Raw genomic sequence first — 26587 nt, 5'->3', positions numbered from 1 at the left:
TATATATATATATATATACATATATATATACACCTCCAGCTAGCTCTCTTTAGGATATCCCATCGATAGGAGCTAAGAAAAAAAAATTACGTTGAAACCTAAAGACTTTCTTGTATAGTTCTAAGCAAGAAAAAAAAATATGGGAAAAAAAGCCTCAAAATCACAGAAGAAACAATTCAACAAGTTGATTAAATTGTTGAAACCTAAAGTTTATATTACACCTTCTTCAAATTTCAAGAATCTTGTTCAACAACTTACTGGCAATAATAATATTGGATCGTCCTCATCACCCCCACCACCACCACCTGATGATGATCAACGGTTGAAAATCGTTCAAGAATATAGCCAAGAATTATCGATAGATTCATCAGAAGGAAGTATACCATCGTCTATTAATATTATTAATACGACGATACACGAACCATGTTTCAGTTTGTTGGATAATAATTATTCGATTGGAAGCCAAGAAATATTAATGGATCCATATTATTATTATAGGAATATTGAGTCATGGTTATTGGAGATGGATTCATATACTAGTTATAATTATGATCATGATCAATATGAACAAGTTTCTATCGATGATTATGATTTATCAACTCTTTTTGAGACTTAGCTATAATAAGTCTTGTGTTGTGTGCATGATCATCTAGAACAGTGGCGGAGCTAAGGGTATATATGGTATTATCCAACGTTAATATTAATAATCTCTGGTATGTATATGTACAGTACATCATGTTGAATTTCTTGAGTTTTTTTTTTTTTTTTGTGTTCCTTTTTAAAAATATTTTGAATACCTAGCTCCGTCATTGATCTAGATTGTTGTTTATATCTAGTTATTGTAAATGATTGTGTATAATGTTACGTTATTTATGTTAATAGATCTCGATATTATCTGTGTAGTTTCCATAGCAAGTTCTTTAAAGAAATAGTGTGGTACTCCCTCTGTCCACTATTGTTTGTTATGGTTTCTATTTTTAGAGTCAAACCATAAGAATTTTGATTAACATTTTGAGATGTATTTTTTCATTATATTGATATGCAAAAAATTGCAATTTATAGTACTTTTGATATAGTTTTTGAATATCTAAATTTTTTGTTTATAATATCGAATTAATGTAATCTAATAGGGAGTATATTATTGTCATATGATGTTGTTGTCCAAAAAAAAAAAAACGACTCTGCTGGGGATCGAACCCAGAATCTCTGGTTTCGTAGACCAGCGCCTTATCCATTGGGCCACAAAGTCTTTGATGTTACTGAGTTATGTTAATTATTTATTTATTACGCATGAACTTACCCATTTTCACCATTACAAAAGGCGATTCTACTTATGTAATGATCTTTTACATATTTTAGATTTTCCTATTCTGTCATCTGGATTGTACTACGCTTTTTGTGTAGTATTAAAATCGAATAACTCTATAATATTAAATTTATACTTTCGCATATTATGAATACAATGTAACATATATTTCTATGTTTCGACTAATAATTGTTGAGCCTTTTTTTTTTATAAAATAAAAAATACTTAAGCCTCAAATGTTATAGAGTTATTCGATTTTAATACTACATAAAAAGTGTAGTACAAGCCAGATGACGGAATAGGAAAATCGAAAATGTGTAAAAGATCATTACATAAGTCATCATTTCGGTAGAATCGCCTTTTGTCATTGGTCGAAACGGGTAAGTTCGTGGATCACTAAATAATAATTGACATAATACGGTAACATCAAAGACTTTGTGGCCCAATGGATAAGGCGCTGGTCTACGAAACCAGAGATTCTGGGTTCGATCCCCAGCAGAGTCGTTTCTTTTTTTCTTCCATTTTGTTCTAATCTTTAGTTAAAGTATTGTTTTTAATAAATTGTAACACTTTTGAGACGACTTTTTTCTATGTAATTTTAGATCTACCTTGTTTTGTTTTAACATATTCACAACTCACCATAGTTCCGCAAAGATTGATTTGTGTATTTTCAATGTGTACCGCACATCCATCTTAGCATCCTCATCTCAGTAATACTCCACTTATGGATAGGTTGAACTTTAACATTACAACTAGTAGAACTTAATGTTTTAATCTAATATGCATTTTTTAAATCACACAACACCCTTAAAGCACTTCTCCCTTTCAATAATCTCACATAAAAGAGAAGGGTATGTTATGTTTGACAATTCATCAGTACAAATAAAGCAAATATGTGTTTCACATTTGAGATTATTTGTCTCCACTTTGAGAGCATCCCCATAGCTACACATTGTTTTCAATCCAATAGGGAAAAGAAAATTATATGAACATAAATGTACACCAAAAAATGGTGACATAGGAACAACTATTTGCATTTAAAATGAGTTATTAAGCAAAGGGGCTGCGAAAGCCACTTTTTTTTTATAATCTGTTATCGCTTGACTGGTGTTAGTTGAGCAGCTGGCATAGTATACAAGGATTTCAACTGCTGGCTAATGAGCTTACTGTTACTAATAGCCATTTGTAGTTCCAAGTTATCGGACCACCATTGCTCCAATCCATGCGCCTCAAGAAACTTCTGATTGCCCTTCGATGACAGGAAAAGTTTTGCTGCAGCTTGGCTGCAGTTTGTTGTCGGTTTTGCATTCTCCTTGTTAGCTGCAGTTTGGTCGTTTTGTGCTCCGTCTGCATAAGTATAAGAGCAGCATATGTAATCACTGTTGTTAATATACAAGTGAGGTACCCACTGATTTAGGCCTACTGGAAAAGATGTTGCACCGCGTTCCTCACAGCTGATCTGAGAATCCGCCTTTGAAGGAAGCATTGCCTTGATTCTTTTCCAAGCAAAGCCAGCTTTTTCTCCGATATTTCTGAAACTCATAGCAAGTGAAACTGAGGGCGGATTGAACAAATGTGCCTCTACGTATATTCCTTCTTTGGCTAACGCTTTCCCAACTTGAAGAGCAAAGCCAGCTCCAAGGGAGTGACCAGCAATACAAACATTATTACTCCCATACTTGTCCGCGATTGCTTTTAGTGCCTTTAAAACTCCTCTAAATCTCACAGATCCTTTCAAACTCTCCCAAGCTAGGAAGCGGAGATCATCCTCAATATCTCTTCTCATCGTTTGGCTTTTCAGAATTGTTCCCCTTAAGGCTAAAACAGCTCTAGGTGCACCACTCGGTCTAATCAGTACAAAATCAGCCAAAGCTGCAGATCGGTCCCACTCCAATATTGCACCAAATATAGATCCATCTCGTTCATCTTTTAGAGTCTCGACTAACTTGTACCTGAAAGGTATCCACCATTTCGGAGCAAGTGCATTTTGTTCTGTCCTGTTATCTTGTCTGTCAAGCTCAAGAAGGTAAACAGCTTGGATAAAACAGGCCATTACTGTTCTTTTATAGTTAGCATCTTTCCTCCTGTCCAAATCAATTACTCATTGCTGTTAGCTCGCAAATTAAATCATCTAAATATTCTTTCCACATAATTAACGATCTAAATCTTACTAGCAGCAAGTGGACTTGTGTAGAGATTCAGTTTAACAAGAGTAATATTAGCTCTAGTACACACTACACTAACGAATTAATCGCCATAATTTCACCTCATATACTCTATGAAAATTCCTTTATACAAACACCAAAATCAACTCAATAAGACATTCCAATCAGATGAATCATGCCTCACATATCCAACAAAAAAAGCAAAGGAACCATAATTCAAAAACCACAATCTATTCGAATTAACAATATAACCAAATCAAAGCTGGAAAACAAAACGATAAATCAAACAAAGCTTTCCACAGTTTCGAATTTATAACCCACATTAGCAAGGCGGATCCAGAATTTTGAAGTTATATGTTGAGGATTCTAGAATAGGCAACTTATTTTTGTACTCAGAGTTCATCAAAAAGGCGAAAAACAAAAAAAGATTATGAGTTGAAGACACTAACCAGCTGGAATTAATAAGATCTTTCCAATTTGGGGAAGAAACATTTCGAGGTCCAGAAACATGAAATGCATAAGGATGAGACTCAATGCCGCTCTCCTTCGCTGTTGCTTCTCCTTCATTTTTCATCTCCTCCGCACTAATTTTGTCCATTTGATCAAAAACTTATATGTCTTCGAAAATTTATCACCTGAACATCTATATGTGTGATCCAGCAGAGGAAAAAGACGGAGATACGAGTGGGGTGGTGACTGGTGAGTGCTTTTGCCTTTTTCTGGGTATCGGATTCAAAGAAATTAATGGTGAAATCAAGTTGATTAGATTTATAATAATGTAGGATCGAATAAATGTTCAACTTTTTGAAAATGCTGTTTCTAACGGTCATATTTTTTCCTCTCTGGATTTCGTTACATTTCTCAACAACGCGTAACTGAATAAAATGGCAAAAAAGCCCCTTTAACTTTATGCAGATGCACGCAACAAAACTTTACTTGTTATGGAGGTTATTTTTGACATTTTTGGGTCTCTCATATAGTCGGCAGGCGAGTCAACTAAAATATCTATCTATTATATAATATTATAGTAAATTTTATTTCGTTAAATATTGTATTCTAAATTAAATTTGTCTAAATATTAGACGTTTGTTTTTGGGAATGAGGTGGAATGTTGAAGAATGAAAAAAAGATCTCCACATCAATGGTTAATAAGATGAGCGTTCTTAGATAATGATGTAGTTAATGAAATTACTTGAACCATTTTTGTTCCATCGAGATAGCTTTTGGACTATGAGACATGCACAAAACATTATTTTACCACACATAAATCTATATTTCGTATAAAAAAATATTGAATTCTAAATTGAATATATATCATAAAATGTATCGTAGACTAATAAAGTTTCTAGTATGAAAAATTTATGGTCAAAACATTTAAAATAACAAAATCTTATTTCCAACTAATTTGTATTATTATATATGAATCATTTGTTTATGTACTATTCTTAGTTAAGGTTGAATTCAATTCCCCAAATAATTAATGTGGCAATTAATTTCTTGAGACAATTTTCATATTTGTAATTTATGTATATGTCGTCCCATTTTATAATCCTTTGATATTACGTATCCCCAAATTGATAGGTGTATTTTGTGTGTCTTCTACATAAAAAAAATTAAAATTTATCACTTTCTAAGCATGATGAATTATTATGCTTCTTACCTCAATTTATCATTTTATTTTAATCTTATAATAGATGATTTAGATTAGAAGAAAGAAATTGAGGGATCAAAAAATCACTTAATTATTTTTTTTCTATTTGATCTGAATGATCAATAATGTTTTTATTTATTTTATAGCGCGTTTCAAATGCTTAATTTATCAATTAATTGTATACTATTTTTTAATTAGAGTTATCTCTTTCTATTTTTTAATTAATTAATAATGGGATGGTGGGAATTAAATAAAAAGGAAATAAATCTGAAAATTATATTAGTAGGACAGGGACATTATAAGAAAATTAAAATTTTGTGGTGGAGGAATTTTCAGCCACCTGTTTAAGTTGAGGTGTAAATAATTTTTATAGGAGTAATAGAAGTTGCATAATTTGTAGCCTCATACATACATACCTAATGGCCTTACACTACACATGGCTTTGAATTTGAGCTCTGTTTTTCTGCAACCAAAAAGCTTTCTCATTCCTTGTACACACAAATTTTATTATTCTTCCTTAAGAAGAGCTGCTCTTTCTGAACAAGGGGATGGAAGAGTCACTAAGGAGGAAGAACTTTCCACTTATTCTGGTATGATTAACTTTATTTTCATCATTTTTAATTTATGAAATTATAGTGTAAGTGAATTTTGTGAGGATAGGTTTGTTTTCGCAGTTTTTGAATGTTTAAATTTTAATTTAAAATTATATTTGAGGTGATTTAATCCAATTTAGCTTTGAAAATTAGACAAACATGACTCTCGAATGGGTAAAAACAACACTTGTTTTGGGACATTGAGAGTAAAATTTAGTAAATGGTGTACTAAGTTCTGTCAATATTTAGAAGATGGATGGATCTATGAGTTAGCCTCTCTGATAGTGGAATCAACATTAGTGTACCTCTGCCTGATATAATATGAATGGGAAAAGGCAGAAGTATCTCCCAGACTATGACCCAAATTTCAGAGACGCACATTAACCAAACTAAGGTCCTATTATCCCTGAACTCATTCTTTTTGTAATTTTGTACACCTTTTTGGTTTACGTGGCATCCAAATATCTCCCACGCGCCTCAACCCAGTGGAGTCACGGGGTGTGCCACGTAAGCCAAAAGATGTACAATATTATATATAAAATGAGTTCAGGGGTAATAAGTCCTTAGTTTAGTTAAGATGTGTCTCACTCATTAATATGAATTTTGTAGTATAATCGAATGATGTCCATATCTTAGTCCCGTTTGATGTATGATGATATGGACTACATGTTTTTGCTTGATCATTGAAGTTACTTTGCTTTAGGGTCATTATCTTCTGCTCGAACGCAGCTAGATCTCTTGGAACAGCTCACTTCCAGCAGCTCAGCAGTAAATGGTATATGTTCTCTTCTCCCCTTTTGATTCTTTTCTTTTTTCCTGATAACTAATACGAGACTATCATTAAACTGCTCTAACAAAGTATATATATATCTATAGCAAATGGTATGTGTTCTCTTCTCCCCTTTGAGCTCTTTCCTAGCATTATAGGAAATCTATGAAGTCCACAAAAAGAGTTTTCATCATCTATGGAAGTCAACTTATACTGAATTTTAACATTTGTGTACATCTAGATTTTGAGTAAAAACATCTAGACTATGATCTCGAAAACATTTGGGGTTCCTTTCCTTTGAAACTGCACAAAATATATAGTTAGTAGGAATTGCGCTCCAGGCCATTCTGAGGTGGCTTTATACTCTCTAGACCTAACCTTTGCGTTAACGATTGTACTCCCAATGTGTTAACGAACATGCTCTATACTTCCCAAAAATATTTACTATGTAGCAGCAAGTGATTTGGGGATTCAAGTTCCTCCGTATACATAGAGCATCTGTTGCACTATCCGCAGTGTTCTTTACTGCAGGTTATCTTGTGTGAAGCAGCTTCATGTAGAATCTGTAAACATGTTGCTTTAGCATGGCATCATATTCCATATCCATTCATTATCCCTACTGTTCGCTTTGTTAAAAAGATTTACAGCAAGATTTCAAGTAAACTTGCCATCTTTGCTTCTTTCGGCTTTCATTAGTGAGAGCTGAACTATCCTATAGTTCTTTCTGACTGTCATTCACTTGATCATTGACCAGGTTATGAAAGTGATAGTAGCTCTGGTAAACCTACAATTCGTGATCAGCTTGCTAACTTGGTTGGAAGTCGAGATGATGATTTCAGCATTCCTTTGGGTAAGAATCTGAAGAAGTTTAGCGCCAAGTTCTTAACTACTTCACAAAAGAGAAACATCAAAAGACAAGCCTACCTGAATGAAGTATCTCGGAGGAATGACTCAACTTTCTTTGCTACAATTGGAGCATTTGTCATCCTTCCACCCCTTGTCATTTTAGGAATTGCAATAGCGACAGGTTACGTGCAGTTATTTCCTTGACTTGTATAAATATACACTGTTTCTATTACTAATATAGTGAAACTTTACAAGTTTGTCAAATGTCCTTGTAACTATCGAGATCAATGATCATTTCGAGTTCTAGATTAACTGGTGTTCTTAGGAAAAAGTTGATCCACTGAGATCACGTTTCTCTTGCTTGAGTTTTCCATTTCCATTCTCGGTGAACAGGGAAAAGATAGAATGACAAGCTGCATATGTCGCGATGGTGTTGGATATGGTTTACTCATTGATTGAACCTGTCGTGATTGTGAATGAGGAGAGGTGGACACAATATCTTTCGTTTAATTGACTGTGTATGATGCTCTACACTGATAGTACTACACAAAACTCTTAAATATCTGTTTTGTGAAATTGTAATAAAATTGGAAAGAATCTAATGTTAGCTGTAAAAAAAGAAGAAAATTTATGTTAGCTAAAGGCAAAATTATTTGTTTGTCTGAAGTCTTAACATGACTCTGATTATGCCATGGGTGATATTTCTTTTTTCTGAGTTGGAGATGCTTCTTGATCCGTTGGTCGTACTGATTCATTGCTTAAAATCCCTCCTGATTGCTTTATATATTGCCATTTTTCTTGGAACAGATAGATGAACGCGATAACACCAACCTCAATACTGAAAAGCCAGTTCCAAACACTTGTGTTTTTCATTGTTTTCGTGTTATATGCTTGTAAACCTAAATATACGTTTACGATTCCCAGTAAAGTAACTGTGACTCCAATAAGCCAGTGAAATGCATACCATACACCCCTATTTTTGCTTCCCCTGTATATATAGAAACAGCAAAAGCTTCTATTCAATTGAGTGAACAACATTAACTTCTTCCATTGTGATATTTATGTATCTTTTACCTGTCAGGTCGAAAAATCCCAGCGATGAATGGCAGCCATATGGCAACATATAGAGCTAAGCCAAGTCTCTGGTGAGTATTGTCGAAAAAATTCTCAAAGTTTATTACTGACATAATTGTTGCTACTGCTACAAGGAGAACAGATAGTATCTGAAAAATAACCAAATACAAATTTTCAGTCTCGCTCTCTTTTGTCAGCGAGTATATCTTTTATGGTATTATCGTCGTGTTATGCACTACATAATGATGTAAATGTAATGTACCAAAAGTATGTCATGATAAAATTAAACGGTTATACCTAACATTCATAATTAACTTTAATTGAACTCATTTCTTAATAAAGATAGAGTTAGTTGTAGTACTCAAATAACAGACTTTACAACTCCTACATTTCCTTTATCACTAAGCATTCATCAGTGATGGATAAATGAACTTTAACTTAAAATTACCTAATAATTAATTGTGGGCTAGCTAGTTTAATTATTTAGCAAATTTGTAATCATGATAACTCTTATTCTCTTTCCATATCATTAGAGGCGTCTTGTATTCATTGGTTTGGCGCAAACAGTGAGTGATGAAACAATGAAAAAGTGATTTTATTTACCTGTAAAAAAGCATGAGTATACACAATCATCTTTAGCCTTCTTCCATTTTGCTCCTTATTCGACATTCTTATTACAAGAATCGCGATAGGCATCAAGAAACCCATGGAAGTCCAGAGGAGAATTCCATGTAGAACAATTTGAAATAACAACTTTGGACTTGGCTGAAAATTGATATAGAAAAAATCAGTCGCTGCCTTAAACATATAAATGACTAGATCACAAGTACTCGTTTACGTTTATGTACTAGTATGAGATGCAAATGTGAATAACCTCAAGGACTTTGTGGTCACTGCATTCGTGAATAATCTTTTTCGTGTGCGTCTGAGTTGCTGTAACTAATGGCAGAAGAGCAACAATGAAAATCGCCACATGAAGAATCACCTTCTGTATCATGTTGCTACTACTCACTCCTATATTGCTAATGCTTAAAAACTCTGTTTTGAAGGAACAGAGCTGGAAAAGAGAGACAACACCAGCAAAGACTTCTTGAACTTAACTTGTTAAGCTCTTCAGGTACATTATATTTTTCTATTTAACTGCAATGACCAATTGAACAACGCAAAACAAATATTTCCTTTCTAAGAAGCCTTAATCATCATCGATTCTGCAAAAAAGCCAAAGTGAAATGCTAACTTTAGACAAATTAACAATGTTTGGCATATATAAACTATAGTATTGTGTATATATTTTTATAGTGGGAAATAAGCTGTGATTTCAACCTAGTAGGGACCTTATGACAGGCTTTTTTTCTTTTTAATGGTGAGAATGTGGTATGACAGAGCACAACAAAGTCAGAGTGGGAATTTTTTTTCAAAAAAAATATCAAGTATATTTGACAATATATATGTATAAGTTTAGTCTTTACTTACCCACTACTGAGAAGAAGCATGGTCACTAGTATTGATAAGTATTTCTTGTCTATGTTGTGGGTGGTTGCTTTTTCATAGGAACAGAATTTCAACTCATTAAACTATCAGACAGTTAACATATTATGTTAAGTTGGCAAATACAACAATAAGATACGCAACATAATTTCACAAATGGAGTATAAAGAGATTACATTATGTGTATGCAGACTTTATCCCTGCCTTGGTAGGTAGAAAGATTGATATCGATAGACCCTCAACTCAAGTAAAAACATTATAAAGCAATTCGAAAAATGAAAATAATGTAAGTGAAGAAGTCAAGACAAAATGTTTAAAAAAGGCATGACAAAGCATACTAAAAAAGAAATAGTCGCTATAATAAAATAATATGATAATTGAAGTGCAAGATTCATTAAAAAGCAGCAAATCGGAATAACAAGAAAACGTGAGTAATATTATGACTAGTAGGATGGAATAATAGTGAGACAACTCTCAATCAGAAGCGGACCCACCCTACAGTAATTATGATATAATTAATAGTACACCCACGAGAAGCGCAAGAGTGTTGTTGTGCTAATTGTACAAGCCAAAGAAACTACCCGTGAGACCAGGGTTTGAATCCAGTTAGACCCCTATTTTCATTGTTTTAGTTTTGAAGTTTATTTTAGAACTTATATTTGACGTAAGGTAATATTGATGCACACGAAGTCTTCAAATTCTGAGTTCGCCTCTGATCAACCCCTCTACTTTATCCTCCATGACCTCCTATCTAAGGTCAAGTTCGGCAATATATGAACTTGCTAATTCAACAATGCATTAGAATTATTATACGTAATGTTATTTATCTTGCAATTAGTAGACACTTTGATTGAAAAAGACAATTACACATCGTGTGAGAATTTAAATAAATAACAGTAGAAGACATGTGGACCATGACATGCAACTTTATGCAGTAGATTTTGCAAATGTGATTGCAAAATAGCTTTTTATCTTTAATGGACCCTCCATTATCATATACTTGCAATCAATTTTTGTATCTCATCATGACATTTTTTGGCCTACTTACGTGCTTCATTTCACTTGTATGTATTTTAAGCCTTGGACCACAGACAACAATTCTTTATTTGCTAAATCTTTTTGTAGAACTAGCTAGTCTATAGCAAAGGCGCAACAGGATTCATTCGACTCGCCTTTGTCAGAAAATTATATATAATGAATTCCTCTAACTTTTTCGTGTATTTTTAAATATATTTGATTCATCTTACTGAAAATTCTCGCTAAAGAATCCGTGTAACTAACAGGGTAGTTTATAGTAAAGTGATAACAATGATAAAATATGAATGTGATCACTAAGAGGTCCCTATAGAGAAGGAATTGGCACATGGGAGCCAATGATGCTAATTCACCCAAAGTTGTTAATATGTCACATGTAATCCAAGCACAAAAGTCCACCTTAGTATATATATATATATGATATGATGATGACTTCAAAAATAAATAGCAATCAAAAGCTAAGGTAGTCATTAAGCTAAAACAAAAATTCATTAATTAAAAAGTATTAAAATGTGTGATTCAGTAATCAATGAAGTTAAAAGTGGACCATGACAAAAGATGTTTTGATCGACATAGTATTAACAATAGAATTAATCGAACGGTATGAAAATGAAAAATGAAAGTAATTAAGAAATCAAAGTAACTTTAGATGTGTTGAATTAACAATTAGGTAAAGCAAATTACCTTGGGAAGGAAGAAAGCAACTTTGATTATAATGAATTGCAAGATAACCTTAGGCTAATTAATGGGAAAAAGTGATTCCCAAAGTTGATAGCGCCTTTGATTATGAACAATAATTTAAGTACATAATGGAGAAAAATAAGTCTACTTGATAAACCATAGGTTAAAATAACATTTGCTTTTAAAGAGGTTGAAGGATTTTGCTAAAGCTACCACTATTGTTGTATTATATCAATCATCTTTAAATACGTAAGGAGGATTAAATATTGCTTAATATTATATAATATAAATGAAACTAAATTTAAAAAATCAAAAAATTACTAAAAATAAGGGATATTAACTAGATATGATATACTGCAAACTTAAAAAGAATAAAGAAAAGGGATCCCCAATATTATCTTTCCTTAATTCTAATGAGCTTTAAACACCCTAGCAAATTCTAACTAAACTTGAGGAGTTCAAATTTTTTGGACTTAAATTTTCATATCATTTTTATTTTTGTTACGCAATTTATTTAATGCTTAAAAAAATTAAGACTGAAATGACGATTTTTAGTATCAAATAGCCAAAAAGTGAATTACCTTGAATAACAAAGGACATGACGACAAAATTGATGCAAAAACATGTAACACGTCCAGTTTATTCAAACTTAAACGAGTCAAGCAATTTGTATTTTATTGGTGGGTTGATTTGGGCGTTGCCCAAAGCAACCCTCAAAAAAACGTCAGAATAAATTGACTCGAATAAATGTTCAAACACTAAATAAACTCTAATTTTATGCGAGAAAAGGCATTTTCTGATATAAACAAAGCCTTTTATAGTAGTAAGAGATTATAGTTAGTCTCTTGCTGAGTTTTAGGTTAAATTTGTGACTGTATTTTAATGGTTATTAACCAATTCCTAATGTTTGGTCTTCCAAAAATTTAGGATACATTCACCATTAGTCCTTGTTCAGACTTGTAATATTCTTAGTTCTAGACTGAAATTTGTTATATTATTGGTTCACCTATTTAATATTTCAAAATAACAAAAAATATAATAATATATGAAGGATTGAGCATCAATTAATTATGTGCATAAGTTAATTAGTAGGCGTTTAGATATAGATTTGTAGATGGAATTTGGCAAAAAGTGTTTTTCAAGTTCCTAATCATTTTTCAAGTAAACAATTTTTTTCTTCACAAAGTTTAATATTTTCTAATATATATAAAACATATCCAAACACAATTACTTAACTGCAATTATATATATATTTTTTCCTCAAATAGCACAAAATACATGTTCTTATACCTAGAATAAATCTTACCCGCATCTGATGTTTATATTAAGTTAATACAATTTTCATTATTATGTGGTTAATAAAATAAAATCCATGGGGCGGATTTTCATTACACCAAGTCAATGCAATTTCCCTACTTAATTCCCCCTCACCCACCACGCACGCCAAAGATTTTCATTTTTTTTTTAATTTTCCATCTGGTGTTTAGATATACTGGGGCAGATTTTTAGGAGTTTATGAGAATTATCTATTTTGCTCAAATTCTATAGTTGTATTGAATAATTTAGTAAATATATAAAAATTACGACCTAAAAATTTATTAATAGTGTGTGATGTTGGTCTAATGACAGAAAAAAGAACATTTTAAGCTTTGCTCCCACAAACTTCAAATCCGTTGTAGGGCTCATAAAACCTAAATTGGATTCACGCATTGCACGACTCATTTATTTGAGCAATTTTAACTTTTAATTAATGATAGATAAATCTGATCAACTCTCCACCATAACTCAGATAATAAAACTTGCATTTGAAACTCGACTAAATCCAAATTTATACACTATAACACTCACGTCCAATTAAAAGTGTTAAAAATCTTAACATCCTATCACAACCTCAATAACCTATTTTAGTCTTTCTCTCTCTAACTATTCGTAGGACACATCCACCCAAAAGAATTTAAAATACATAAAGGAATAATAAGAAATTCAAAAAACGACATAATAAAAAATACATTGGGGCAGTTGACCCAAATAAAAAAAGGACCATAAAACGGAGCTGCCCCGACCCGACATAAGTCGCATTGATCCAATGGTACTTTACTCCATTTTTTCAATTTCGGATCCATTGATATCTTTGATCGGAAATTAAACTCAACCTACAAATCCTCCGATGGCGGCAGTCACTGTGGCCGCAGAATGGCAGCTCCTTTACAATCGCTACTACCGGAAACCTGAAATTTACCAGATGCAATGGAAGCACGTCGACCTCACGCGCAACAAAGTCGCCTGCGCTCCTTTCGGTGGTCCAATCGCTGTCATACGTGACGATGCTAAGATCGTCCAGCTTTACGCTGAATCTGCCCTTCGTAAGCTTAGAATTTTCAATTCCGCTGGTGTTCAGATCTCTGAAACAGTCTGGAAGAATCCTGGCGGTCGACTTATCGGTATGTCATGGACTGATGATCAAATTCTAGTTTGTATTACTCAGGATGGTACTGTTTATCGTTATAACATACATGCCGAGCCTATTGAACCGAATTCTCAGCTTACGTTAGGTGCGGACTGTTTTACTCATAGTGTAGTTGAGTGTGTTTTCTGGGGGAATGGTGTTGTTTGTATCAATGAGGCGTTTCAGGTTTATTGTATACCTGATTTCAATAATCCAAAACCTGTCAAATTGGCGGATACTGGTTTGGAGGATTTTCCTTTATGTATGGCTGTGATTGAACCGCAGTATACTATGTCTGGCAATGTGGAGGTACTGATGGGGGTTGCTGATCATGTGCTGTTGGTGGAAGAGGATGGCGTTCAGGAGGTTGGACTTGGAATTGGGCCTCTACAGAAAATGGTGGTTTCCCGGAATGGGAAGCTTTTGGCATCTTTTACACATGATGGAAGGCTTCTTGTTATGTCCACGGACTTCTCCAGTGTCATTTTCGAGTATCCTTGTGAGGTGGTTTTTTCATTCCAATACTCTAACTTACTGTTTAACATTATTCTAAGTAAATTCTTCTTGCTCTGTATTTTGTAAGTGCTAACCAGAGTGATTTTTATGAAGTCCTACCATATTGTTGCTTATACAGTTTTTCAGATAATATGCTGCAGTTGCATTTTTGTTTCTTGTTAATGTAACAAATGTTTTCTGGCCTTTTAGCTCGATTAATATCACATATGTACGACACCTTCTTTAGTTTCATCATTCGAAATCTTTCTATAAGACAGTGAATCTTTCCTCACCATGTTATTGCTTTTGTGTTCCTAGTCAGCCTTACCCCCTGAGCAGCTAGCTTGGTGTGGAATGGACAGTGTACTACTTTACTGGGATGATATGCTTCTAATGGTGGGTCCTTATGGAGACCCTGTACGCTACTTTTATGATGAACCAGTTCTCCTTATCCCTGAATGTGATGGCGTTAGAATACTCTCCAATATGAGTATGGAATTTCTTCATCGAGTTCCAGATTCAACTGTCTCCATATTTCAGATTGGTAGCACACTACCTGCAGCTTTGCTTTATGATGCCTTAGATCATTTTGACAGGCGGAGTGCCAAGGTAGGCTATATCTTTTGGTATTTACTCTATGAAGTGACAAAGGACCAACTTGCCTATTTCGATCTTCAAATATTGCAGTTGAATGAGCATAGTTAGACTTGTCCATATGTGCATATATTTACATCTTCTAACAAATCTATATCTACTTCTGTATCCAACTTGTTTCCTCTTTTCTTTTTAATCAGCTCCTTGAGGTTCTTCCTTTTAGTCGTTTCTTCTAGGAACACCATCGTTTCAACTTCGTGCTTGGATATACGTAGCAGATAAAAACTGTTTGAAGTTCACTTTTAGGTGAATTCTAATCTACTAATCACTTATCAGGCTGATGAGAATCTGAGACTGATACGGTCTTCGCTGCCCGAGGCGGTTGAAGCATGTATTGATGCAGCAGGTCATGAATTTGACGTCTCACAGCAGCGGACGCTTTTAAGAGCAGCAAGCTACGGCCAAGCTTTTTGCAGGTTGGTCTATTGGCTTGTAGAGATGATATTCTAAAATTTTTCTATTTTATTGCTTCCTGAGAAAAAGAGAAATTCCATCTTACCTTTTGCCTCTTGGGTTCCTAATCAAACTCTGATGCTGTATATGTTGACAATAGCTATCTAATGCTAGTTTCTTATGATCAGAGGAGGGAAAAAAGATCTGTCTCCTGGATTATGTAGATATTAGTTTTTTTTCCCTGTCTAAATTCCTTTTGAGGAGGCAGTGCTTTCTGTGACGCATCATTCAGTTAATGTCACTGCACTCATAATTCCTCGCTTATAAGAGGTATCAAAGGATAAGGCATTTCTTGCTATGGCGATCTACTTTCTTTCTGTTTGTTAAACAAGCTAATTGGTGATGGAGTAGTTTTATAAACAAGCGATGATGGGAACTTCTCAAATTGTATTAACCTGGTAATGTTGCTTTTCCTGTAAGCTACAGCAGAGAGATACTAGTAATGAAAAGTGTCTACATAAACTACTTTGATTTATTTACTGACTGTTCCTTCAAAAAAACATATGCATCTGGGCTAGATGTTGATGGTATCTCTTGAAGACTAATGAATATTTGGCAGTTAAAGAGAGGCTTCCTTCAAACTGAGCTTGGGTCCAGCCCACTGGCAGCCTTGAAATAATAATTCTCTCTCCCGGTCCGGTTCATTGGAACCACTTTGTTCACCGAATAGTAGAACTGTGTGAACTGAGCGTTTGCTATATTATGAATATATGTTGTTCAACCTTCTTTTGGTAACACAATACGATTCACTGAATTCGGAGAGAAGTAAAACCTAGGACCATTTCCTTATTAATGCTAGTTCTATACAGCGTTTTGGACAGTAAAAGGCGACAAGACGTGGCGAGGCACTCGCCTTTTTGAAGTGTGGCACCAATTAATACCAAAAAAATTAAAATATTTAGTTACACATATGAATAATCAATATTTAGTTGCACATATAAATAATCAAAATCTCAATAGCAATAACATATTAAAAAATATTTCAATTAAAAAACTGAAAATAGATAGTACATACTAAAAGTCTAGAACTTGAATGAGAAAAAGTAGAGCAAAAGTCAAAACAGTGAGAAAAAGAGAGGTAGAAGTAACTCTGAAGAAGAAGGAAAAATAAACAGAGGAAGAAGAAATATAAAGAAGAAAAGAAGAAATACCTCTAAAGAAATAAACAAAGCAAGGCGACCCGCCAGAGAAAAGTCTAGTCTGGTTGACTGATTGGAATCGTAGTTGCAGTCTAAGAGTGCAACTGTGCAAATTTGGAAAGAAAACCTTAAAATTAAATTTGAACTTTAAAATCCTAAATTGGTCGCCTTTTTAAAAATAAAACAGAGAAGGCGATGCCTTTCTTGCTTTTGTCGCCATTGTTGCCATGGTGTTGCCTTTTGAAGATCGCCTCGCCACAAAGCAAATAGGCGATGAAGCGTTGCCTCGCCTCTCGCCATTAGCAACGAGGCGATCGCCTTTCACAACACTGGTTCTAGATAAGGGGGAACCACAAATACCAGTAATCTATACTGTGGAGCAGTGAATGCGATGGCTTTGAGGGGATTGTGTTCCATATGTGAGGTGTGGTATTGTTGTACAATCAACAAGTTTCTCATTTCGGTACATGCTAGATCGACGATGCCATCATGAGGTCAGTGTTTGACGCCGTCAGTCCAAAGTCATCAATGAAGCTTAAGGACTAAAATTTGATCCAAAGTGTGGGGAGGATGCAAATAAGAAAAGGATCTGTTCGCTTGTCCTTTTTTTTTTCTTTTTTGGGATTTCCATCTTTTTCTTGCTTTGAGTACAAGAGATGAAGGGTCAAGGCCACAAGGGACGGAGGGGAAGTGGAGTATTTTTGGAGTGTCAATTATGCGCTTGCGTACTTTAGGACCAATCACTAAACCAAAGGTCAGTTCTCATGGGATTCCTTATCATGAGGAAGTGGCCAGAACTTTGCTTTATTTGCAACTTGAATGCTGAATATGCAGTACGTTGAAATGGATGAAACTAATGGAACAATGGGCCTTTATTTGTTTTTCTATAGACCTTCTCCTAACTTATGAAGCTGTTGGAAAGTTGATCTTATCTAGAGATCATTCTATTCTGATTTCTTCTCTTGTTAATGATATCCAGTTGGCTTTGGCAGCCATTTTCAACGGGACCGCATTCAAGAGATGAGTAAAACTTTACGAGTATTAAATGCTGTACGTCACCCAGATATTGGCATTCCTCTCAGTATTCAACAGTATAAGGTACTGCATACTTCCTTGTTTTAAGTGGCGTTGTGCACTAAATTCTCTGATTTCTTTGTATGGATCTTTTTCTGACATTCCTCCTGGCAGTTGCTTACACCTGCTGTTCTGATTGCTCGTCTTATTAATGCTCATCGCCACCTTCTTGCACTACAAATATCAGAATATCTTAGTATGAATCAGGTATGCTTTTTTGCAGAAGTTCATATCTCTATCAAGCTTCTTTCTTTTAGATGTGGTCCAATTAAGAAGATGTGTCTGCACCTTATTACTACTTTTATAATCTGTAATGGAGTTTAGACCCTAGTTGCTCATATTCATAACATGTCAGTTTATATGATATGTTGGTTGTTTTCCGGAGACCATATAAGATGTCAATCTGTTTTTACATTTGTTGAGAATATCATTAACTAATAAAAAGTGTGCTCTCGTCTAAAAGCTTAAGCTATTAGAGAGCACACTTTTTACTAGTTAATGATATTCTTAGCATGCCCTTTCACGTGCGGGCCTGATTCTTTTTCATGGCCACGTGGAGATTCTTTTAATATGGGTGGTGGTGAGATTTGATCTCCTGTACATGCTTTGGTACCATTTTGAAGTGCGTGACCATCTCATCTAAAAGCTTAAGCTATCAGAGAGAACACACTTTGTATTAGTTAATGATATTCTCAACAACATTGTTTCTTATGTGTGTATCTACTATCTTCTCTGAAATATATTGGATTTTATGAGGCATTACCCTGAACTTGTATTTTTGTGTGGCGAAATGATTTGATGGACCCTTGTACTTGAATGAGTTTGTATTCTGAACCCTTCTACTTGACTTTTGTCAACTGGACCCTTAAACTCAATAAAAATGAACTTTTGAAACCCCTTCAACCATGTGTGTACTTCACTCTCTCTTACATAAATGACATATAATAATGTCATGCCATAATTATTGTATAACCATTTTTAAATTATTTACCAAAAATGTTATTGAATAAAAGACATAATAAATTTTCTATTTACAAAAATAACGTAAGATAGTTATTTCTCTAACCTTTCCTTCACCTCCTCATCCCACAACCACCGTTAACATCAACTTTAATTCTCCTTATTTTTTTCTTCTTCATGACAATCATTTTCTATAGTCGTGACCATACTCTTCAAGTTCTTAAAAATCATAAGTCGATTTTTCTTAATGTTTTCAACATTCGAAACTATTAATTCGTGTTCTTTTTACAAACATTTAGATATACTATTTGAACCACCGTAAATTTCTTTGCTTCATTAATGCCAAGAAATCACCATTAAAATATCTCAATAGATCAAAATATTTGTACAAAATTTCACATAGCACATTTTATATAATTTCACAAAGACATTCAACAATCACTTTTCATTCTTAAAGGGTTCAGTTGACAATGAGTCAAGAAAAGGGTCCAGAATACAAACTCATACAAGTACAAGACTACATCAAATTCTTACATGTTAGCTTATCTTGATTTCCTTATCAAAAAATGGTAGCTTATAATGTTGATTTTGCATGTGTATAGGAGGTTGTTGTCATGCACTGGACATCTACAAAGATAACCGCATCGGCGGCAATCCCTGATGCCACTCTTCTAGAGATGTTACTTGATAAGGTTTGTGTTTGGAACAAGCTGTCCAACATTAATTATTGTAGTGCAAAGTCTCATGTAAATTTTTGGTATGTCAGCTGAAGATATGCAAGGGAATATCTTATGCTGCAGTTGCTGCTCATGCGGATAAGAATGGCCGTCGGAAGTTGGCTGCCATGCTTGTTGAACATGAACCACGTTCATCTAAGCAGGTTTTGTTAATTCTTTTAAATGCCTTTTGTCTTTCTATTAATATCCTTTTTTTGGAACTCTTTCATGTTTCCTGATGGAGCCTAGAACTTCTTATCTCTTAATGATAGATGTTCTCATCTAAGGGAACTTCTTTGTTCTTGGCTGGCTTTAATCTGTTGATTGGATTTCTTTGACCAAAATGTACGACATGGTTAGCTTTCATTAGCTTGTGGTGCACTAACTATGTTATTCCTCTAGGTTCCTCTCTTGCTAAGCATTGGAGAAGAGGATACTGCTCTAATGAAGTCAACTGAAAGTGGTGATACTGATTTAGTTTATCTTGTCCTGTTCCACATCTGGCAAAAGGTACATATAAATACCGGTCTGGAGTAGATTTTCTTGTAACCCAAGTCCTTTTTTTTCCTTTCTAAACTACTAGTTGGTTCAGTTATTAATAACCACATGCTTTTTTTCCCCCAGAGACCAGCTTTGGATTTCTTTGGGACAATACAGGCCAGACCTCTAGCTCGTGATTTGTTTGTTAATTATGCACGGTATGAGAACTTTTAAATTGTTCATAACTTCAAGAGCAGTTTGTTTAACCTTCTGAACACTTTTCCTTCTTCCCAAACTCAAGGCATTACAAGCATGAATTTTTGAAGGACTTTTTTCTATCTACGGGGCAACTTCAGGTTGGTTTGTGTGGAACTACAACTTATTTTTCCACCTTTCTTCTGACTATCTTGCTCCTGATTTTTAGAAATTTAGAACTGTATGCAATATTGAATCTCATCCTAGTGATATTGGATATCTGTTTCTGTGACCATTTTGTTGTTCTAGTGGAGGTTCTTTGTATACGAAGGAATTAGTTTCCAGGTTCTCCATAAAAAATAATATGTTCTAGGAACTATTATCAATTTTTAATTTGGATATTGTTGCTCATATCCTTACATTTATATTTCTTAGTAGATGGAATTTGGTAAAAGAATATTGTAGGAGCTATTTACTAATAATTTTTATGTAGGAACTCTTTTAACAATTTTTCAATTTGCCTACTTCTGGAATCCCGTGTTATTGCTCTATAATCCTGTCTGCTGTATCTTTTTTTAGCTTAAATTGTCAAGACATGTAAATTTTGCTGCTAAAAAAAGCTAGTATTTATACAGTTCATGGCGATTCTCTCTACTTTTCCTTCATTCAACTTTCGCTATCTGACAAAGTTTCAATGTTGTAGGATGTAGCTTTTCTGTTATGGAAAGAGTCATGGGAATTGTCTAAGAATCCCATGGCTAGCAAAGGATCTCCACTTCATGGTCCAAGAGTAAAACTCATTGAGAAGGCCCAGCATCTATTAGTAGAAACAAAGGAAAATTTTTTTGAATCAAAAGCTGCTGAAGAGCATGCAAAATTGTTAAGGTGCCATTTCCTTCAGTATTAGTTATCAAGTCATTGAGTTGATGATTCAGTGGAGCTGTTTCATTATTTCTTTTGCTTGCTCTTGCTTCTCTTTTTTTTGTTCCTGCTTGTTGTCTTGAGTTGATGGTCTATTCAATTGCTTCTTCTGAGTGATGCTGAGTGTGCATTAGGCTTAGTTTTAGGCACCTGATAACATTTCTAACCGGTAAGAAAAGCCTTTTATCATATAAGTCCAATGTGCTAGCTGCAGTAAAAAAATATGAAGCTAAATTAGATGAGAGTTTCAGAATAGTTGCTGCTACAAGTCAAACAATCTTAACTTTAACATTATCCACTATATGTGTGTCTCATCTCTGTGGTTCAATTTATCCCTACTTCTCTTAGATCATATGAGGTGTATTATGACTTCCCAATTTTTATTTCGACTTTCCTTAATTTCTTTGTGAGGGATAAGTTTTTCTGCATATATTTGTAGAACTTAAGTCTATTTTATGTCAAGGTGCTAGAATGGTTTTTCTGGAATTTTACATAAATACCAGAGTTTAGAGTTTAGAGGAGACTTCACAATGGATCAGGAGATGATTTAAATCTCCCAAGTCTCACTAAGGGAGAGTCCCCAGTAAAGCCTTTCATTTTCTTCCCAAGTTTTAGCAGGCAAGGATAGTACCCCAACTGTTATAGAATAACCATGTCAATTAAGTTCTGAGTTTCATCAAGTACTACTCAGCAAGAAACAGATGATAATTTATGCGCCATGATAATTTTATTGCAACAATGTTCTTTGACAATTATATTGACAAACTTCCAGAATAGTCTCATCCTTCTGCAACCTTTCTAGTTTATTTGACTTCTTTTTCCCTTTTTTTCATAGTTCCTGACATTTATGAATTTTCTTCTTGTAATTATCTTTTGGAAGTGCATAGAAATCTAACAGATTACTAGCACAAAAATGTTAACTGAGAATGCATCTATCTCTCTCTCTCTCTCTCTCTCTCCTGTCTCTTTCTCTTTTTACATTTTTAGTTAACATTCTTCTGCTTTACTTCTATTTAAATGTCGTATCATTCATATATTGATATAGGATACAACATGAGATTGAGGTGAATACAAAACAGGCCATCTTTATGGATTCAAGTATAAGTGATACAATTCGTACATGCATTGTGCTGGGTAACCATCGTGGTGCCAATAGAGTCAAAACAGAATTTAAGGTCTGTACCATCTCTTTTGGCTCACAGTGATGACGTACTTCTATTTCTCCGTCTTATTAGCGATTTCTGCATCCTCTTTTAGGTATATGAGGGTTCAACTTGATTTATCCAATTTATAGTGCCCTTAATTTTAATTATCTTGGATGATTCAGGTATCTGAAAAGCGATGGTATTGGCTTAAAGTTTTTGCTCTGGCAACAATTAGGGATTGGGATGCCTTGGAAAAGTTTTCAAAGGAAAAAAGGCCACCAATTGGTAAGTCCCCTCAGTAGCTTAACAGGAGGAAATCATTGACTTCCCCTATTATTTCAACAGAATATCTATAGATGCATTTGCCCTGTGATGTTCGTTATATAATCTGGATATTCATTGACTTTCTCTTGATTGTTATGATGGATTGTTTTTAGGATATTAATGTTAAGTTTAATTCAAGTAGGTTTACTTTGGTTTTGCATTCCAAGGAGCAGGAAATTAGATTGAACAGTTAGAACTTTAATTAGAAAATGTTGTATGTGATACATATTAGGGGTATGTAATAGAGGTTTTCTATTAACTGCTGTATGTAATGCTGCCCGTTTGAATATCTAAAATTTTTTTGCTTCTTTTAACCCCTGCTGAATTTGATCAGATCTTGAGGTTGAAAAAGTTAAATTTCTGAAGTAGCCTTCACTTAGAGTGACATTTTAGTTAGTTTGAGCTACACTTCCTCTTGAATGGCGTGATATGCTTTATTATGTTTTTTGGTCAAAACTAGATTTTGCTGTAGCCATGGTGATCTAGCTTTATCCTCTCTTTTTTGTGAACAAGTACAATGTGAAATGTATTTCTGCTTCTTGTGACTGCCACTGAAAGGAGCACCTTGGACTTGTTCATAGACATTCCAAGCAAGTCCCTTTTTGACCATATACTATATGCTAATGAAGGCTAATGGATTATCTTATAGTCATCCCTTTTTCTCCTGTTTTTTTCTTCTAGGTTACCGCCCATTTGTCGAAGCATGTGTTGATGCAAATGAGAAAGGTGAAGCACTAAAGTACATACCAAAGCTGACTGATCCTCGTGAAAGAGCAGAGGTTAGTGTTGTATATGTTATGATATTTCCACATTTAGTCGCAGACATGTTTGACATGGCATGTAGTCCTGCATAGTTTAAGTTTGAGTTTTGAACTTTATCCACATGTGGTCACTATCCCTACTGAGATGATTTTGCTAACAAATGAATTTACTATAGAAAAAGTAGTTACTCCTTTTCTTTTCACCTATGCTTGTGAAAAGATTGGATACTTGTATCTTTTCTGGCTAGAAAAAGCATTATCCTTATGCCTCGAAAATGCTTTGCATTAGTCTAAAATGATTGTGCATTTCCGTTTTGTAGCAATAAATGAAAGAAAAGCTTTATTGCTTTGTACAGAAATCCAGAAAGACATACAAATCTATACTGTACCTTTGTTGGTTCAGTCTTCTGGCAGTATTATGTCACTAGTTCAAATCCTGACTTAATTGTGAACCAAGCTTGGTATTTAAGCATAGAGTAGTAGAGGGAGTAGTTTTCTCTTCTTTGTATATGGACTTAGTTTTAAAGTTCGAAACAACAGAGTTCCTGGTTGAAGATAAGGGGAAGGTACTTTCGTCTGTTTATTTCAATAAGCAGGATAGACTGGATATCAGAAGGATGCATATCTTAAGATATCTGCATTCACTTTTTAATGTAATATTCTGGATCACAGTCTGGTTGACTTTAGTCTGTCGTATTATAAGTGCATTCATTTTCCACCCTAAAGGAAGAGAGGAAGAGTAAACTGATTCTGAAGTGTCAATAGCCGTAGGATTAGATAGTCAACAGTAAAGGTGCATTGCTGTGTCAACTAAGATGATGTGTCATACTTATGAGATCTGTGAATCATTAACAGGCTTACGCTCGAATTGGAATGGCCAAGGAGGCTGCTGATGCTGCTACTCAGGCTAAAGATAATGAATTACTTGGAAGGCTGAAGCAGACTTTTTCTCAAAATGCAGCCGCTTCATCAATTTTTGACACACTGCGAGATCGGTTATCCTTCCCAAGCGTTTCTTGAAGTCAGCCATCTCCTTGCTCCTTCCCTTTTGTCTGAAGCCTGTTGTTACGTATCTTCTGAATTAACAATGATTGAGGATTGGTGCTGTTGGAGTAATGCTGTTCCACAGCACGATAAAAGAAGCCCTTGGAAACCGTCCGCTGCATATCCTCCCTCCTTACCTGTTTATTTTCTATGTATCCGTGGCATTTGAGATTGTGGAAATGTTTGAATCCGGCAAAGATTCCTTTTGTGTTTTTCTACAGCCTGTAAATAGCTTGGCTGGAAATGATATATGAAAGCATGTGCTGATGTTTCTCCCTGAATTGGTAATAGAATTCATCTGAGCTCGAACCTTTCCATGGTTTATAGTTTCCATTTTTATGTGACTATCCACACGGCAACTGTTCCAAAATAAACTTGACTCTACCTGCTGGTATTATTGCTCATTTGGATTGTTTTTATCCTCTGTACGTTACGGAATACTTTGCTGGTTCGGAGAATCATTACTCGGGATCTAGTAAATAGAGAGATTTTATGACAACTTGCTATTTAAAGCTAGTGTCAAGTGAGTGATAGTTTGATACTGAGTGGACAATTCATATTGTGCTTGTGTATCTGTACTGAATGATTTGATGAGTATCTAATTGCTGTGTTTTTATTTGTGTTTTTGACTCCTCATTTTACGTAAATATAGTTCACAGTCCCAGCTTTATAAGAGTTCTTTTTCAAGTTTGCATATTAGGTTGGATTGCATATGTGAAGCAGTTTGAATTATATGTGGTGAAAGTACTGTTTGATGGTTAGTAGTAATGTTTATGTCATAGGAATCAAATACCAGTGCTGATTATCCAACTGGTTATCTTAATCAATTATCAAATCTCATATTTATGATCAATTCATTCAACATTTTCTTTTTATAGAAGACAATTTTTCACATTTAAATTATGTATTAGATATACCCTACTACAATCATCTGAAAATCTTAATTTGAATCTAGGGTGCATAAAAAATATGGACAAACTACTACTCTAGAAAATGTGGATTCATTAAAATTGAGGGTGTACCACATTGGTAGATATATTATTTTTCTCCATTCAACAGAACTAATTAAAGTCTAACCTTTTTAGTTGATTAAGTTTTTACGTGTGCAAGAAGTCAGAGGTTGTCAATTCTCTATATGACTAACAAGAAAACAGTTGACTGATGTATTATTTTGCCGCCACTTAAAAAAGGGAATTGATACGGAAGAAACATATTAACAAATGACGTTTATTTATTTTTAAAAAATAATGATACTATATACCCAAAAAAAAAAAAAAACACCATTATAGTGTCATGCTCTTATGTTTTGTTTAAGATGACAAGTTATAATTTTATTTTATTCAAAAAATATTTCTAACATTTTACCACTATAGTCTATGAATACGTATTGTCATCTCAGATTCAAAAACATGTTTATCATGTAAAGTTTAGTTATGATTTGTAAAATTCTTTACTTTCCTCCTAAATTCTAATTAGAGATGTGCTTAAAGAAAAACGTGCATACATACACATGTGAAGGACTTTGAAAGGAAACAAAACGTTTACCCACACAAAGCCAATAAGTTAACCCTTTAGTCAACCTAATTGCAAGTTCAAGCTCTAACTAATAGGAGTAACAAAAGTTCTATAGTGTTTGATTTGCTTGCTCTTTACATCGTTTATCAAAAATAAACTTTAGCGGTAATTAATTAGCAATTGACACTAAATATGCATTTTCAGCGGCAATTAGCAATCTTTGTATATGTCCCTAAAGGCTTTAGCAACATTGGATCTAATGACACTTAATGCCGGTAAAGGCTTTAGCACTCTTTATTGAGGTGTCTTTTTATTGCCGCTAAAAGTTATTTTTGTTGTAGTGAAAGTTTCAATAAATAGAAATATACATATATTTTCACCGTTTGTTTTTGATTAAAAATATATATTTATTAGTACTTATTAAAACATTATTTACTATGTTCTACCTATCTTATCTTTGTTACTAAGTGCTCCTATTACGTATGACAAAGTCGAATTATAATTTTTTTCACATCAATATTTAGTGAAGGTAATGTTGGCATAGTATATATATTGGACGCTAAACTAAGTTTCAAATTTTAACTTTGACCTCCAACTTTCATAATGCACAAATAGACACTTTAACTATCCTACTTTTAAATAAATAAACACATGAGT

The 26587-nt window shown here is 34.0% G+C and overlaps 4 protein-coding genes, 1 long non-coding RNA gene and 2 other non-coding genes across 7 annotated transcripts; 4 read left to right on the top strand and 3 right to left on the bottom strand.

Moving 5' to 3' along the window:
• Positions 1-1176: 1176 nt before the first annotated feature.
• TRNAR-ACG lies at positions 1177-1249 on the bottom strand. Its single transcript has one exon. It is a non-coding gene; the product is annotated as a tRNA-Arg (tRNA).
• A 488-nt stretch (positions 1250-1737) lies between these two features.
• On the top strand, positions 1738-1810 carry TRNAR-ACG. Its single transcript has one exon. It is a non-coding gene; the product is annotated as a tRNA-Arg (tRNA).
• A 330-nt stretch (positions 1811-2140) lies between these two features.
• On the bottom strand, positions 2141-4209 carry LOC107024404 (GDSL esterase/lipase At4g10955-like). Its single transcript, XM_015225385.2, has 2 exons — positions 3921-4209; positions 2141-3390 (listed from the first exon to the last, which is right to left on the bottom strand). Exons 1-2 carry the CDS (start codon positions 4067-4069, stop codon positions 2400-2402), a joined length of 1140 nt encoding a protein of 379 aa, XP_015080871.1. The 5' UTR covers positions 4070-4209; the 3' UTR covers positions 2141-2399.
• Positions 4210-5494: 1285 nt separating this feature from the next.
• On the top strand, positions 5495-7642 carry LOC107023969. The gene is made up of 3 exons (XM_015224826.2): positions 5495-5712; positions 6419-6490; positions 7239-7642. The coding sequence occupies exons 1-3, from the start codon at positions 5559-5561 to the stop codon at positions 7532-7534; spliced, it is 522 nt and encodes a 173-aa protein (XP_015080312.1). The 5' UTR covers positions 5495-5558; the 3' UTR covers positions 7535-7642.
• Positions 7643-7817: 175 nt separating this feature from the next.
• On the bottom strand, positions 7818-9475 carry LOC107023968 (cytochrome b561 domain-containing protein At4g18260-like). The gene is made up of 4 exons (XM_015224825.1): positions 9279-9475; positions 9008-9169; positions 8405-8553; positions 7818-8318 (listed from the first exon to the last, which is right to left on the bottom strand). Exons 1-4 carry the CDS (start codon positions 9399-9401, stop codon positions 8015-8017), a joined length of 738 nt encoding a protein of 245 aa, XP_015080311.1. The 5' UTR covers positions 9402-9475; the 3' UTR covers positions 7818-8014.
• LOC114078054 lies at positions 8351-9872 on the top strand. The gene is made up of 2 exons (XR_003579506.1): positions 8351-8475; positions 9454-9872. It is a non-coding gene; the product is annotated as an uncharacterized LOC114078054 (long non-coding RNA).
• A 3903-nt stretch (positions 9873-13775) lies between these two features.
• Positions 13776-25035, top strand: LOC107026192 (protein VACUOLELESS1). Its single transcript, XM_015227071.2, has 15 exons — positions 13776-14558; positions 14868-15158; positions 15480-15619; positions 17788-17893; positions 17984-18076; positions 19432-19521; positions 19596-19709; positions 19948-20055; positions 20170-20243; positions 20327-20381; positions 20924-21105; positions 22187-22316; positions 22469-22571; positions 23292-23389; positions 24227-25035. The coding sequence occupies exons 1-15, from the start codon at positions 13776-13778 to the stop codon at positions 24389-24391; spliced, it is 2532 nt and encodes an 843-aa protein (XP_015082557.1). The 3' UTR covers positions 24392-25035.
• The last annotated feature ends 1552 nt before the right edge of the window (positions 25036-26587 follow it).

Source organism: Solanum pennellii, chromosome 7, assembly GCF_001406875.1.
Source record: "Solanum pennellii chromosome 7, SPENNV200".
Classification (NCBI taxonomy): domain Eukaryota; kingdom Viridiplantae; phylum Streptophyta; class Magnoliopsida; order Solanales; family Solanaceae; genus Solanum; species Solanum pennellii.
Note: the sequence above shows the minus strand (reverse complement) of the source record. Positions and strands in the feature narration are given on the sequence as shown.

Bases quoted from the DNA above. Each gene is read 5' to 3' on its own strand.
- LOC107023969 (XM_015224826.2), top strand. From the start codon at position 5,559: ATGGCTTTGAATTTGAGCTCTGTTTTTCTGCAACCAAAAAGCTTTCTC. The intron at 5,713-6,418 runs GTATGATTAACT...ACTTTGCTTTAG, and splicing joins AGAACTTTCCACTTATTCTG to GGTCATTATCTTCTGCTCGA. The intron at 6,491-7,238 runs GTATATGTTCTC...ATCATTGACCAG, and splicing joins CAGCAGCTCAGCAGTAAATG to GTTATGAAAGTGATAGTAGC.
- LOC107023968 (XM_015224825.1), bottom strand. From the start codon at position 9,401: ATGATACAGAAGGTGATTCTTCATGTGGCGATTTTCATTGTTGCTCTT. The intron at 8,554-9,007 runs GTAAATAAAATC...GTTATTTTTCAG, and splicing joins ATACTCATGCTTTTTTACAG to ATACTATCTGTTCTCCTTGT. The intron at 8,319-8,404 runs GTAAAAGATACA...CTATATATACAG, and splicing joins GGGATTTTTCGACCTGACAG to GGGAAGCAAAAATAGGGGTG.
- LOC107024404 (XM_015225385.2), bottom strand. From the start codon at position 4,069: ATGGACAAAATTAGTGCGGAGGAGATGAAAAATGAAGGAGAAGCAACA. The intron at 3,391-3,920 runs GTTAGTGTCTTC...TGATTTGGACAG, and splicing joins GATCTTATTAATTCCAGCTG to GAGGAAAGATGCTAACTATA.
- LOC107026192 (XM_015227071.2), top strand. From the start codon at position 13,776: ATGGCGGCAGTCACTGTGGCCGCAGAATGGCAGCTCCTTTACAATCGC. The intron at 17,894-17,983 runs GTACTGCATACT...TCCTCCTGGCAG, and splicing joins TCAGTATTCAACAGTATAAG to TTGCTTACACCTGCTGTTCT. The intron at 19,522-19,595 runs GTTTGTGTTTGG...TTGGTATGTCAG, and splicing joins TAGAGATGTTACTTGATAAG to CTGAAGATATGCAAGGGAAT.